Genomic DNA, 15,140 nt, shown 5'->3' with positions numbered 1-15,140 from the left:
CTTGATTTATTTTGGCAGTTACTCAGAATAGGGATATTTTTCCATGCATTATAAAGAAAATGAGCATTTCCCCCCTGATGATTCAAAATGAAAGTAGGATATATTTACATTTTCCAGCAATCGGGTTCTGGGTCTCTACCAGGTCCAGCCAGCTGATTCATTTAAAAAGAAGTTATTTCAGGGGTTTTCATTGTATGTGTATCAACAAGCTTCAAAGTGCATTTGTCATTGTGTCTGAACTTATATATAAAGTCACAGACCGTGGACATCAGTGCAACCATGTGCCCATTTTTGCAACTGCAGGTTGTCTCAAGAGATTTAAGCTATCTCTTCTATCCTCCCTGTACGCTGCGTGACTCTTTGCCAGGGCAGATGCATGTGTTACACTCCCAGGACGGGGGCTGTCGCGAGCCACTCAGCTGGTGAGCAGCCCCTGTCACCTGGAGGTGGGGGGGGCAGACAGAGAGGGCTAACCTTGGAATCCCCTCCCCCGCTGCCACATTCTCCTTTGTCATACCACCACTTGTTTTTCAATTTGTCCAACAGGCCCTGCTCGTTGAGTTTTAGCACGGCCAGGTTGACCGCGTTTCTTTAAGTAAAAAAGGAGGAACAGATAAGATAGTTTGGTCAGAGCAGAGGATGGAGGGACAAACAGACAAGATGGACGGGGGACCGTAGTCAGGAGAAGGAAAGGGAAAAGGAGGACGAGAGGGAGCAGAAATTAGGATGGGCTGAATTCACACATACAGGTGAGTTAGAGGGGGAAAACCGCACCCCGGACAACGCTCTCCCTTACTATCACTCCTTGACTTACTTCTGGAATTTTTTCCAAATTTGTTTTGTGGTTTTACAAAAAAACCCCTCTTGCGTTACTCTTCTGTATCTGGCTGCACTAAAATCAGATGCTACCACAGTGAGTGTCAGATTACTGGTATATAGTGTGTTAACCAGGTCTCTGTAGTGTACTGATGAGGCACTTGCCCCCTCCTGCTGCCCCCCTGTCGTCCTATTGCTCTGTGTGTGCACATTGTGTTTGTGTGGCCTCAGTTTCCTAAGGCCCTGCTTACTCTGTTAAAGGGACTGACCTCTAAACAAAATTCAGGGACACAGGGATAACTATTTGGCATCCGTACAGTGTATGTTTGTCTGTATACCTAGCATGATTTTAATGAAATACAAAATCATTACTTGCCAATACTTCTTTGTAGATGTGCATGCAGTGTGTGGCCTCGAGTGTCTAAAATGTTTATGTTTAAGTAATTTAATTACATGTAAATTTTCCATGCAAAAAAGAACAAAAATTAATTGAATCTGTTTGAATGGCAATTTACTTCATCAATACACAGTTTTTAGCAGGGGTGTCAAACATAAGGGCCAGATTCTGCCCCCCCAATGGCCATACTACGCCAAAGTAACAATACAAAGACATTTCTATATTAGAAATATTTCTTAATGATGATTTATTAATTATGAATTACTCTCCAGTAATTGTAACTGCAGTAGAGTCCGTGTAGCGAGCCACATGAACGTTTTTCTGTAATTTTACACATTTATTTATTTATGCTAACAGATTTCTTTCATTTACTACAGCAGCAATTTTTTATCATGTAGAACAACTGAGACATCAAATTGAAATTAAACTTCTTTTTCTTATTTTAAATGGGATTAAATGTGTAGTTAAACATCTTTACACTGACAGAAAAGGGAGTTTGGACTGTTTATGATGAAAGCGAGACATATGTGCCCCATAATGTAAAATCAGTTTGACATCCTGGATTTATAGCAAACATCCATCCATCCATTTACTTCCACTTATCCTGAAGCCTATCCCAGCTGTCATAGGGCGAGAGGCGGGGCACACCCTGGACAGGTCGCCAGTCTGTCTCAGGGCTACACAGAGACAGACAACCATTCGCACCCACATTCACACCTATGGGCAATTTGGATTAATCAATTAACCTATCGCCACAAACTGCATGTCTTTGGACTGTGGGAGAAAGCCGGAGTACCCAGAGTGAACCCACGCAAACACGGGGAAAACATGCAAACTCCACACAGAAAGACCCCGCCTGTTGGTGGAATTGAACTCAGGACCTTCTTGCTGCGCGGCAACATTATTTGAAAAATCATGCTTCATGTTTCCAAGGGCCAAGAGTTATGGTATGACTGTGTCATTTTCTGCTTTCTCTGCCACATCTTTGATTTTTACAGCTGCCCATGAACTCTTTCCTGTCATCCTCTTCTTGCTGATCGGCCATACTAATCTCTGCACAACGGTCACAGCAGTCGCTGCGTACTTGTTTATTTGTCTGGCCCTTTGTCTGTGCACTTGCCTATCTGGAAGCACTATCTCATCTCTGACGGTCTGATGGTACACTGGTGTTAAGAGCTTAGAAACAATATTCGAGAGATTCGAGAAGAGACAGCGTTCTCTGGGGTGATCTAATCTGCCGGCCTTGACTAATCTCATCAACATAAGAGGAATGGATGAAAACAGTTCAAAAAGATCTGTAAAGCATGATAATGACAGTCACATATTAAAAGTCACATCAAAAGGAGTCATATAGCAGAAAGTAAACAATACTATTAATGTTCAGCTCAGTCAGCAGAGCATTCATGCTCTTCATCATCATCATCATCATCACATCAAATGATTACTGCACCAGGAGGAGAGGCAGGCTCACCCGGCGTGCGCACTCGCAGCCTTGTGCAAGTCTGTTTCTGCAGACTGAGAGCTGCCAGAGACAACCGTGGATAGTCCCAGGTATGTGTTACGGGGGAGCTTCCAAAGGAACCTATCCACTTGCTGTCTGTCACAATTTTCCCTCATAAACGGGAAAACCTTTTTTTTTCTCTTTTAAGAAAATAAGAGCTAAACTACAGGGCGACAGGGGTCTTGAGGAACTTTGCACCATGCACAGGGGAAAGTTATAGGACATGGTGTGAGGCTGTTGTGCTGTTTGTGCTTTGCCTTTTATGTGGCAAATCTGAAATGCTGACAGAGATAGATGGAGGAGAGAGGAGTGAGCAAGTGGTCCAGCTTTGCTGAATTTAGTCAATTATTTTTTTCTCTCAGCAGGCACTTGTCACATTGAGAAGACAAAGTTTCTTTACTGCTGTCACAGTCACCTGGAAAATGAATTATCTGCATTGCTGAGGATATCGCAGTGAAACCTATTGAGACTGTTACTGTAAGCTCAAGTTAACAAGCCAGAGAAACAAATGTCTACTGAGGGAAAAACAAGATAAAATGACCAACTTCACTTTGTCATTTGTTTCCTCCATCTTTTGGTTTCTATTTCATGTTGATGCACTTTTTCCTTTTAAAAAACTACTACTAATTTTTCTGTTTGTTGGGCTTTAATTTGAGATTGTTCAATTATCTATTAATTTAACTGGTTTAAAGATTGAAACTGTGTCTTTCTTTTGTTTGTGGATCTGTATTTTTCCTGTATTATATTTACTTTGAATTCCCCCCATTGGACAGGCCCCTCTGCTTCCTGTTCCTCACTTTCTTTCTTTTCCTGGTTGTCTATAAATTCCCCCCGTGGCTCTGGATGGAGTGGCAGCAGTCTGTGGTTCTGCCTCTCCTCGTGGTCATTCTCTGGTAATAAATCTCTCTTTTAATCATTGTCATCATCAGTATCATGGAAGAGTGAGATGATAGCAGACAAATGAACAGAGTTACCTGGAAGGTGGCCCTGTGGAGAAAAGGTGGTTGAAAATAGCAACAAAAAAGAAAGGAAGGACACAAGCACAAAGCGACGTATGGATGACAGCGACACAGGACAAAGACAGTGGAGGTGACATGCTTTGATTTAACAGATGGCAGAAGTGAGAGCAAAGAGTCGAACAGAATTACAAACAATACAAAAAGGAAGGCAGAAAGTGGGGGGAAAAAGAAATTAAGGTATTAACAAAAGAAACCATGACTAAACAAATGATTTGCACGTTTAACACATTTATCGAAGTCACTGCTGCTCGGTAAAAACATATAACTGCCATAAATCCATAAACTGTGTTAAATCAATAACATTTACTGTTAATTTGGGACTTTACGCTTGCGAGAATCAATCAATATCCACTTCGGTCAATTTTTACAATTCTTTGGTTGAGAAATTTTCACCAGACAGCAGTGAGAGGTTGATTTAGGTCAAGTATTAAAGGCACAGCAGGGTAGGTGGAATATCGCAGCAATAGTCCAGTATCAGCGTCGTTACTGTTTCCTATTGTTACACTATTCCACCCACCTTAACTGTGAGCCTTTCGGTGTTGCAATGCCGTATCCTTTGGAGTCCAGGTTGCCTCCGACTTTCATGGTATCACAAGGCTTTCGCTGCTCCGTGTATTCGTTCATGGTGGACTCGAGAAGGAAGGCGTACTTCCCCTTGGACTTTCGGACCCTTGCCACGCCTTCTGCTGTGGTTTTGGTGAAGACAGTTGGCTCAGCGGATTTCATATATGACCACATCTTCTCGTATACAGCTATTTTGGATCTCTAGCATGGAAGAGGAGCAAAGGGGAGAAAGGAAAAGGTTAACAGGGAATTAATGGGTATAAATTCACAGTTATAGGAGCAAATTTTCCCTAAAATGATGTGGAAGCCAGCTGTCAAGGAAGCTACGTTGTAGATGTTCACTGTATATATTTCAGCCGTTTAATAAAAATAAATGAGTCCCACTAACAAATACTGCCTGTTTGTTGCTAAGTTATTGATGTTCTCCAAAAGATATTAAACATTAAACACTCAAACTTGCCAAACACATTGCTCTTAAACTTGATTTGGGAAGGTTAACAAAAATGAAAACAAAATTCCATTTTTGTGACCTATTTCAAATGGATTTATGCTTAAGGAATGAGTAGAAATTAATTGGTTTTCAGCTACAAGAAAAATAGAACAATGCCTGCCAGTCTTTTTCTTTTATAAATATTACTTTGAACAGTGTGCGGACACTATCTAATTAATTATTCAAATCGACATGCTGACCTTAGTGCTGACTTTACTGATGCAAAAAGGAAGCTGTTAATCCATGTTAACAATCCATGTTTCCACTGGATTTGATTTGTTGCTACAGCTTCATATGATGTGAAGCTGACTTTTCCTCTTTTAGTCCCTGAGTAAAATGATGCTGTTGATGGTGTGCTGTGTCTTCAATGTTTATCTCCTGGTGTATAATCACATTTACTGCATAACCACATTTAAATTATGACGTAGATGCTAACAAGTCAAGCATCAGTCTTACTTTTTACTGGAATACTTGTACACTAAGCTGGTGTGTGGTTATGAATTTAGGACTGAGTACAGTACAAAAGTCTTCAGCCACCACTTATTTCTTTATATTTTGCCTTGAACAAACCAGACGTTTTTGGACTTTGGCTGCTTTTTCACTCATTTTCAGTCCACTCTTTGTACCTGGCTATTTTCAGAGGAATGTTGTGTTTTTTAAAACCACTTACTGTGGTTGAATCATTCAAGCATACAGAATATGCCGAACCTAATGGGTGAACCAGTGTTGTAGCTACAAATATAACAAAATGTATCTTTAGGCACTTTGTTACTATTAGCTTAGCCTATTAAAAAATGATAATTATTTGCAATTTCTTTACTTGAAACTTGAATCTATGAAAAATTCCAAAATAACTCAGTTTTTCAAGCATATAAACTGTGCTTTTGTACCAATATGGTGATACCCAAAGAGCCAAAAATCTAGCACATCTCCACATGTTATACAGTGTTTCCTTAAAGACACATAATGGAAATGACAGAGACAGAAGTGGCAGGCCTAAAAAACTACAAGACAAACCAGGGACAAAAAGCAGGGGTATGTCACATCACTGAAAAAAGACTGAATATCAGTTGCGACAGGTCATATGGGGTGGTGAATCCAAATTGAAATTTTTGGGTTCAATCAATTTGAAGACAGAGGAGGTCAGGCGAGAGCTACAACAGTGAGTGTCTACAGCCATCTGTAAAACATTTCAGACAGTGGTGCTGGGGATCTTGTCAGAACTGATGGAATTATGAATGCATTGAAGTATTTTCAGATCTTGATCCACCGTGCTGTACTAGCTGGAAAGCGTCTGATTGACATCACAATGATCCCAAACACACTGTCAATGCAGTAAAAGCACACCTGGATATCGGTCATGGATTGGTCTCCCCAGAGCCTGGACCTCAACATCCATGAAGCGGTGTGGGATCGTCTTGTGTGGTCATACCAGATATTGGCTTTTGAGCTTATTATAATTGTACAAACTCTGTTGCACATATTTCAGTAAATAAATTCACCAGTTTCTTAGCAAAATACGAAGAAATGAAAGGTGGCTTAAGACGTCTGCACAGTATTGTAAATAAACTCTATTATATTTTTGTTATAATGTGTACTGTATACATCCTACATATGTCTGTGGTCTTGTAATTCTGCACATCGGTCTGTGTGTATATATGTGAAATGATTTGTTTGCTTGTGTGTGTGAACTGCGTGTACTCAAGAGTGAAAATAACAAGCAGAGGAGTCAAACTGTCATCCTCCACCAGCGCACTGCTTCTTTCTTCTCTTTCACTCCTGGTGATAAAGTGTTATTCTGTCGCTCTTCGAGCAACAAGCCAGGGCCTCAGCCACTGAAACCAGCACCCGGGGAATGATATGTGTGTGTATCAGTGTGCTGCTAGTGCGTGACGGACACCTATCCCATAATAATGTCACACACATCAAAAGGCTCCGCCTCTCTTCATTCAACCCTCTTTCTCTTCATTTTTCTCCTTCCATTTCTTCCTCTGTCTGCCAAAGTCTATCACAGTTTCTCACCCCCCCTCCTGTACACCTCCAGCCCATCTATCCAAGCCCCCACCTATCAAAGAAAGTGAGACCGAGAGACGCCGATAATAAACGCGCGTGTACAAAGCGCCGTCTAGCCTTGGAGGGATGGATGTGTGACAATAAGGTGTGACTCTTTCCAGATTCTTTAACAATGAGCGTAGCTGTGAAAGAGGAAAATGGATGCTGCAAGTCACCTTCAGGCATGCACAATATGGAAACGCTTTTAAACTTACATGGACGCACGTACCGTGTTTCTGCGCGTTACAAAACGCCACTCAAACTTGCTTACACATATAAGACACATGCATATGTTGCTTTATGTGCACACGATATTGTATGTACACATCCACGGTCACACAAACACACTTGCATGCACACACAAGATAATTAATGGTGGTGGCGAATCCCCCTCAGCTGTGGGAGAGTAAATTGCTTTTTCACCCTCCACAGATTTCAGCCTGCTCGTTATGTTGATGATGCCAGAGCGACTACTGCCTGCTACATTCTCCCCCCTTTCCTCCTTTGTCTCCAGACACAAATACCAGTGCACACATTCCTACAGAGCAGAACTGTTTATATACACATAACATGCACAGGAACAAAAACAAATCTTAATAATTGTGTGAAGCAAAAGGGAAAGAAAAAAAAAATAGGATTGTGTGCATGTTCATGTGTGTCAACTATTAGCACTGACTGGAAGCCACATAGGTGAAGAGGTCAAAGGGTGAAGGTGTAATTGGGGCTTCTTTACCCCACTCTGCTATTCTTTCCACTTTCTTTTCATAGCAGCATATTCTATCCCACCGGTTATCCTTGACTTTACTTACCTTACTGCCTACTTTTATAATCATTATGGTTTTATTCCTTTATTTTGATTAACTGCTGAGGACTGTGGTAAAAAAAAACATCTTTTCACTGTAATCAACATTGCGTTTGAGAAAATCCAGCACAGATCTTTTGTTTTCTCATGTCCGGTGTAATCTTTTTAAATCTTACTGTGGGCTTTGATCAGGTTTTACACGCAAACTAACTGGAAACAGAAAGTCATCTCAGCTTACCATCACGTTTCAAGTCTCTCTCAAGTCGAGATCAGTACACGAAAGATCCTTTAATTTCGATTTTCTAGAATGTTGTAGATTGGTTTTCAAGTATGTGCTGCTTGAATTAGCCTAGGTAACCGAGGCACACTCATTATTCCCTACTAGCATACAAGTGATTAAAGTTCTGCCACTAAAGTATTTTCTGAACAATGTAATATTTTAAATAGTCATCTCTGTAAATTTGAATCTGCACCCAGTTGTCAGTTTATTAGCTATACCTTACTAATACCAGGTTGGACCCTCTTTTGCCTTCAAAAATGCTTTAATTCTTCGTGGCATCGATTCAACAAAGTGCTGAAAACTTTGATCTATACTGACGTGATAGCATCACACAGTTGCTGCTTTGTTGGGTGCACACCAATCAATCCCACAGGTGTTAGATTTAGATCTGATGATTGTGGAGGTTATTTTCAAGAAACCAGTTTGAGATGATCTGAAAAAATATCTCCCTCACTATTACACCACCACCACTGTTGATTCCATGATGGATCAGACCATTTTTCAATCTCTATTGTCCTATTTGGTGAGTCCATGTGAATTGTAGCCTCAGTTCCTCCTGCTCTTAGCTGACAGGAACAGCCTTATGTTGCAGTAGCTTCAAGTCTGGATATGTTGTGCACTGCACAGCTTGTCTGGTACAAACAGCAATGACACATTTAAAATCACTTAAATCACCTTTTCCACGCATTATGATGGCCTGTGTGGACTTCAGGAGCCTGTCCTGACCATCTCTACATATCTAAATGCACTGAAATGTTGCCATGTGATTGGCTGATTGCATATTTCCATTAACCTGAAAAGGCTCAAGCAATCAAATAAAATGAACAGTGGGCGTTGAGTTCATACCCTGAAGAATTCTTTAGTGGAGCCTGAGTCCAGCGTCCCATAGGCTATCTCTGTCTGTTTGGCCAAGTCCTCTGCACTCTCTATCGGTGAAACCATCCTCTCCACAGTGAGGAATGCAGCCAAGTTGGCTGTGTAAGAGGAGATGATGATAAGAGTAAAGAACCACCACACACCTCCAACAATACGTCCAGATAGAGACCTGCAGAGAAGAGAGTGGGGAGTGAGGTAGGGAGAAAAAACAGGGAAAGAAGAGTGAGGTGTAAGAAAGGGAAAGATAAAGTCAATTTTTTTTTTTACAAAGTGGCCAAGATGGCAAGATTAGGGAGATGAAAGAAAGCAAACACAGACGAGAAATCAGCAGATGGATGAAACGGAGATGGTTAAGGTAAAGACGACAGTGAAGGGATTAAAAAACGCGAGAGAGAAAGAAACACAATTACCGTTGCAGAGATATGCAACACAGAAAACTGTAGCTTCACAAAGCGTTCTGTGTGCATGACAAAACTGACAGTACCGCCAAAGTAATTGTCTTTCAACCTGAAAACCAATTCAGCACTAACAGCAACCGAGGCTACATGAAACAGATAGCAATCGGGGCAAGCCAGCATCTCTCTCATCCTCTTTCCTTCTTTTCCTTTTCTCCATGCTTACGCTGTTTATCTCCCAATTGTGAGCAGGAGCATCAAAGTAAGTGGCAATTCATTTTTTTTTTTTTTTTGCATGAACTTGTTTTCACTGAGTAAAAGGAAGGAAAGCAAGTGAGAGTGAACCTATTAGAGAAAGTCAGAGAAAAATACATGAAGGCCACATGATGTTTCCTTTTAAGTACCGCAGTCAGTAAAAGACCTTGAAATTCTAATGGGCAGAAACAGCAACAAGGAAAATAATAATACAGAAAAAAATCAAAAAAACAACTTCACTTCAAAGGAGTGAGAAACAAAGTGAAAATATTACTGGGCATACACTACAAGACATTCAGAAAGAAAGAAAAAATGCAGAAAATGACTGATAAAAGACCTGATAAATAACTTGAGCATGAAAGCAAATCATCAATTCTAATTCATCGCTTTTGCTTTTAAGAAGCACTTTAATATTATTATTTTTTTGGTAAAATTACACCAAAAAGAAATAAAACAACTGAAAGGTGCTATGATGAACTCCTGATTCAGGTGATCTGTGATCCGTTGTTATCATAAAAACACTGATTATAGCCACTTAAACCTCGGGCGATAATCAGATCCTCTTGCATACAATCAGACAATGTGTTCCGATATTTACCGGACAGCCTGGTGATACCAACACTCTGATGTGAGAGCGGCGGCAGACAAATTATTTTTAGTCGGGTTTATTTGTAAGAAGTGTGAGCGGAAGAGAAAACGAGGAGCGAGAAAGTGGAGAGACGCATTGACGCATGACTCGGCATAAATTGTCACCTTTTGGAGCAACTCTGCATTATGCTGCTCTTCAAAATCCATCGCACCTCTTAATCCACACACACGCAAACACACACAGACTTGATAGTGTTTGTCCTTGAGGCCTTGATCTGTTTGCTTGAAATAATGAACCTGGCATACACCGTGATGGATTCTCAGACGAAACTGTTGTTAGATATATTTTTATACTTATTAGGATACAACAGAAACTTTCTGTTTTTTTAACCATGTGACACTTTGATGTAATGTTTGTCTTTGAGCCCAGAAAAGGAAATATGCCGGTGACAGAGATTAGGAGGATGAAGAGGATGGCATGTTCAGAAGTTTCATAGATTTCACAGGATTTCTGTTAGTGGCCAAAAACGCAGAGGTGATCTGACTGGTTAGCTGGTGAACAATACCTTATTAATTCAACCTTGTGGAGTGACTCTGGGTGAGTGGAAAAAGAAAGTGGTATAAAAGAAAAAATGACCGTGTAAGGAATCTGTTGAAGTTTAAGTTGCACCTTATTGATCACTGGGGAAATTTTGTCCTCTGTAACTGACCCATTATAATCACTGAGTGGCATTTGGCAGAGTGCACTGCTTATTTCCTTGGCTAGTGCTTCAGGCAGGACCGGTGACAAGAGAAGTGGCGTAAAACTTTACTGCAGTTCTGCATATCTTGTATTCATAAGCATTACATAAACTTTTAATAACCAATATACGCTCTAATGTATTTTTAAGGAGCATTTATTAATTCATTTGACAGCTCCTCTTGGGGCAACCGCAGGTGCTGGTATGAGCAGATACTGAATGACAATACACTGCAGCAAAACACATCTCTAACATAAAATATACGGGTTCCTCAAATTTATTACATCAAATTAAAGGCTCCGGCCTACAGCTTTCATAAATTAACACTGTTGATAATAACAAAAATTATTTTTGCAACGTATACGCAGGCTCTTTAATAGAAAGTTTAAGCTAAAATATAACTACTGTTGTTTTCCAACAATTTTCAGATTTAATATAACCTAAACCACGTTCTTGCCCTAAAGTAGTGCAAACAGCCACAGATGCAAAAGAGAAGAAGTAAAATAGTAATTGCCAAACATAGGATACAAACTGAAAATCGTCTGTTTGATATGTGTCTAAATCACTACCTCCTTCATTGAAAATGGACTCTTTATACCAGTTAAACTGACTTGTTTTCTGGAAGTGTAATTTCTCTTGCTGCTTCTGACCTGTAGAGGCACTAGACCAGCATGTAAGCAAGCACTCTTGCTTTTTTTTTTAAAGCAGATGTTAGTAGCATTCCTAATAACATGCAATCTTACTGTAGCAAACAAAATCTCTTTTTTTGTCCACCAACTCCTCCTACACGATCAGGAGTTGAGGAATCAAGACAATCGGGCACACTGGTTCATCACAGCCCACTGAAGGTTCTTATCAATATCACATGTTATGGCATCATCGTGTGATCTAGCAATCACCTAACAGTGATCTAAAACCACAGTCTAAACCAGGGGTGGGCAATTCCAGGCTTCGAGGGCCGGTGTCCTGCAGGTTTTAAATCTCACCTTGGGTCAACACACCCGAATCAAATGATTCGTTCGTTACCAGGCCTCTGGAGAACTTCAGGACATGTTGAGGAGCTAATTTAGCCATTTAAATCAGCTGTGTTGGATCAAGGACACATCTAAAACCTGCAGGGACACCGGCCCTCGAGGCCTGGAGTTGCCCACCCCTGGTCTAAACAGTACTACAGTATGAACATGTACTAGGACCTAAAATGCATGTGTCATTAGATGAGAGAGGAATAAGGTACGATGAGGACATATTTCTTCTTCTTTTTGCATTAGAATTGTCATCTTAAACTAAACACTGCATCCATCAACGCCAAGCAGCATTTTCAGCTGTAGTTGTTGACAGATGAATTTCCGAGGTCCATTATTTTATCAGCAGAATGCTCAATTCGAGCATTCAATCATTTTTCTAATTAATTTTATTTACATTAAACCCGTGAGGTTCTTTGAATAAATCATCCTCAGTGTTCATGAATCTAAAATGATCACATCTGATTCATTTTATTTCTAGATTAAAGGTTTCATAGGGGGGAAAACAGAATGTTGGACCACAGTGCAGGACAGCCAGCAAAGTTAATCTGACATTATAGTAGAGTCTAATTTACTAATTTTTTTTTCACTTTAATACCTTAACTTTGGCGTGTCATTTGCTGGGCTGAGACTGGGCTAGCATCTGCTGCAAACAATCTCCCTTTGTTCTGTTTACATTCAGACTAAACTTGATCTTAGCGAGGATTTTCTTTTTTTTAAATGATAAAACCCGGCAATACAGTGAAGAGCCAGGGAAAGATGGGCTTCCCCATTTAAATAAGGCTCAGCGTTTAATGAAGTCCTACAAATCTGTAACATAAAGCAAAGTCGTTAAACCTCACAGTAAAGCTTCTCACACTAATTACAATACACTGGGAAGAGACACAGATTGTGCAGCCTTTCAGTGTGTTTAAGGCTGATTTACAATTATAGCTACTCCCATGCACAGTTTTCCTCTTGCTGAATGGGCTGTTAATACAGATGTGACAATGACAGAAACACTGTAAAAGTTAAACGGCTCACTGAGTCTGCACATGCGCTTTGGCACATTCTTTTATGCTATGTTGGGGGCGAGGTTACTGCTTTTATTCTGAAAATGAACTAAAAATGGTTCTGTATCTCAGGCAGCTTGATAGAAAACCATCCTATTGGAGAACACGTTTGCCCTCTGGCGCTTGATTTAGATGGAATCGTGTGTGACAATATGTGCAAGCAGGCATGTGTACAAATGTGCTTTCATGTGGACGTGTGGATGAATTCAGCTGTTCTCAGAGTGCATGCCAGTACACTCGGCTGATCTTTGACAGCAGTGTCTTTGATTCTTTTCGCGTCTGTGTGAGAGATGCTGCCTGTGTGTGCGGTTTCACGGTGTTGGTATGCAACAGGCGAATCATTCTATAGCTGGTCATGTATCATCTATGATAGCCAACAGATTGCCTCCCCAATCCAGTGTGTGAAAGATTAATGGCATGCTGTTCGTCTTCACTCCCTCTCACACGGACTCACACTGTCACCCGCAAACACTTGAATCCTTCTGAGCTATGCAATTTGTTTAGCATCCAATACATCTGGATTTCATCGCCTGACAGAAGAGACTGCAATTTTGAGCTTCAGGTGTGCCCATAATATCTAGAGTGTGTTTTTATTTTTACTCCCATAAGACCAATTGAAGATCAGTGTCAGGCAGATCAGTTGAAAACTATAATCAATTACTCATTAAATGTTATTTCAGCAACAATTACAACAAGTCACCTCACTTGACTTCACTTTGATCAGTCAACATCAAAGATTCCTTTAAACACCTCCAAACCATCTAAAGCAAAGCTGTCTTCAAGTTACGGGAGGAAGCGAGACCAGTTTCATCAAATATCAAGTCTGCTGGCAGTGTGACTGATGTTTTAAGAAAGTGAAGCTTAAATGTTTGCTTTTGGCACAATAAAAGACAGAAAGGCTGAATAATGCAGGTGGGAGGCATAATATAATACAACCTTTCTCTTCTTTGTCTCTTCTTGCTTTCATCTTTTTCCGGGAACGACTAGAGGTGTGACATAAAGTAAATCGGCAAAATGATTGAAACGGGCTCAAAGACGCCACAGCAGATGAAGGCAGAATAAAGGGCATCAAGGCGAACATGAAAAAAAAAATCAAATTAATCGATTAAACAGTAGGTGCTGCAGGCAGGTAATGAACGGCATAATAGGAGACAATAAGAGGAACTATAAAAGTGAAGCAGAAAAGATCTGAGCTGCTTAGAGAGAGGAGCCTTGAAAAGACTGTTCATAAAATAAAAAGGATTACTTGTGAAATTCATAAACACGTCGTCTGTCAGCGTGACTGGGTTCTAATCAGTGACCTTGAGACTAATCATTAATTACTCAGTAGGCTTCGGTGTCCCAGTGCAGTTAGTTAGTCATGCCATTAGCTGGATCTGTTGCTACCATTAACTATTCAACACACCCACAGCCATTTGCTCAATGCACATGACACTCACAAACACACATTTATACGCAGCCACACACACTCAAGCTCACAACTGCCCAGACAGCAGCAGACACACTCGCACAGCCCCCCTCAATACACGTACACACAAGAGACGGAAGCTGTAATTTCATATGCTTATTGACAGAGACAGATCTAATCCCTGTGAGATGTTCACTGGCGATCCCTTTACCTCTTTCTTGCTTCCCTGCAGTCCCTCTTGGTCTTTCTTATTCTGAGAACAGACATTTCCACCATGATTTAATCTCTTTCTTTTATTTTTTTTAAGTCCCGCACTATCACCTAACCATCCATCACTTTGTTGCCACCCTTTATGTTATGACCAAGCCAATCGCCATCATTAGAAACCCAAAAGCCTGGGCTAAAAGATGACAGGCGGGTGGGGCTAATGCCCTATCAAGGTCACTCTGACAATGTGTTTGAGGGTGTATAAATATGTTCATGGCAGCCATTACCTTGTGCTTGACTGGAAAGGTGAAAGAAACACAAGTCGGTGCGTCGGTTGCGTGGGATGCTCAGATAAAGTAGTCAGTAGTGTCATAAACATGTAGACACGCCACTACACACGTGCACAGCAGTTTCCATTATATAAATGCCAACTACAAAAGTGAGCATCAAAGAAAAAAAGAGGTAGGGAGGCCATAGATGGACAGATAGATAGAGAGAAAGAGAGAAAGAAAGAAAGAAGAGAGCTGAATAGGAGCGTTGTTACACTGTGTCTCCTAGACTGCAGAGATGACTGCAGCACAGAGAGAGGGACCCACGCTGAATACCAATGGACTTACTATGGCAGCTCACTACAACATACACAGTCAATACACAGAGTATACGGAGTCAAACAACC

General features: G+C 40.6%; 1 protein-coding gene across 6 annotated transcripts in view; it reads right to left on the bottom strand.

Moving 5' to 3' along the window:
• gria4a (glutamate receptor, ionotropic, AMPA 4a) overlaps nt 1-15,140 on the bottom strand; it is a 123,259-nt gene that overhangs the window by 8,997 nt on the left and 99,122 nt on the right. For 4 of the 6 annotated variants that reach the window (XM_085245692.1, XM_085245694.1, XM_085245695.1 and 1 more), the window contains exons 14-16: nt 8,768-8,966; nt 4,251-4,498; nt 475-589 (exon numbers count right to left, since the gene is read on the bottom strand). In XM_085245692.1, coding sequence (XP_085101818.1) covers nt 475-589; nt 4,251-4,498; nt 8,768-8,966 — 562 coding nt within the window. The remainder of the gene's footprint in view (nt 1-474; nt 590-4,250; nt 4,499-8,767; nt 8,967-15,140) is intronic. The other 2 variants (XM_085245693.1, XM_085245691.1) reach the window with 1 other exon arrangement.

Source organism: Mchenga conophoros, linkage group LG14 (assembly GCF_057382185.1).
Source record: "Mchenga conophoros isolate Kocher_MC1m ecotype Shallow Benthic linkage group LG14, M_conophoros_male_GT1.1, whole genome shotgun sequence".
In the NCBI taxonomy this organism is placed as follows: domain Eukaryota; kingdom Metazoa; phylum Chordata; class Actinopteri; order Cichliformes; family Cichlidae; genus Mchenga; species Mchenga conophoros.
Note: the sequence above shows the minus strand (reverse complement) of the source record. Positions and strands in the feature narration are given on the sequence as shown.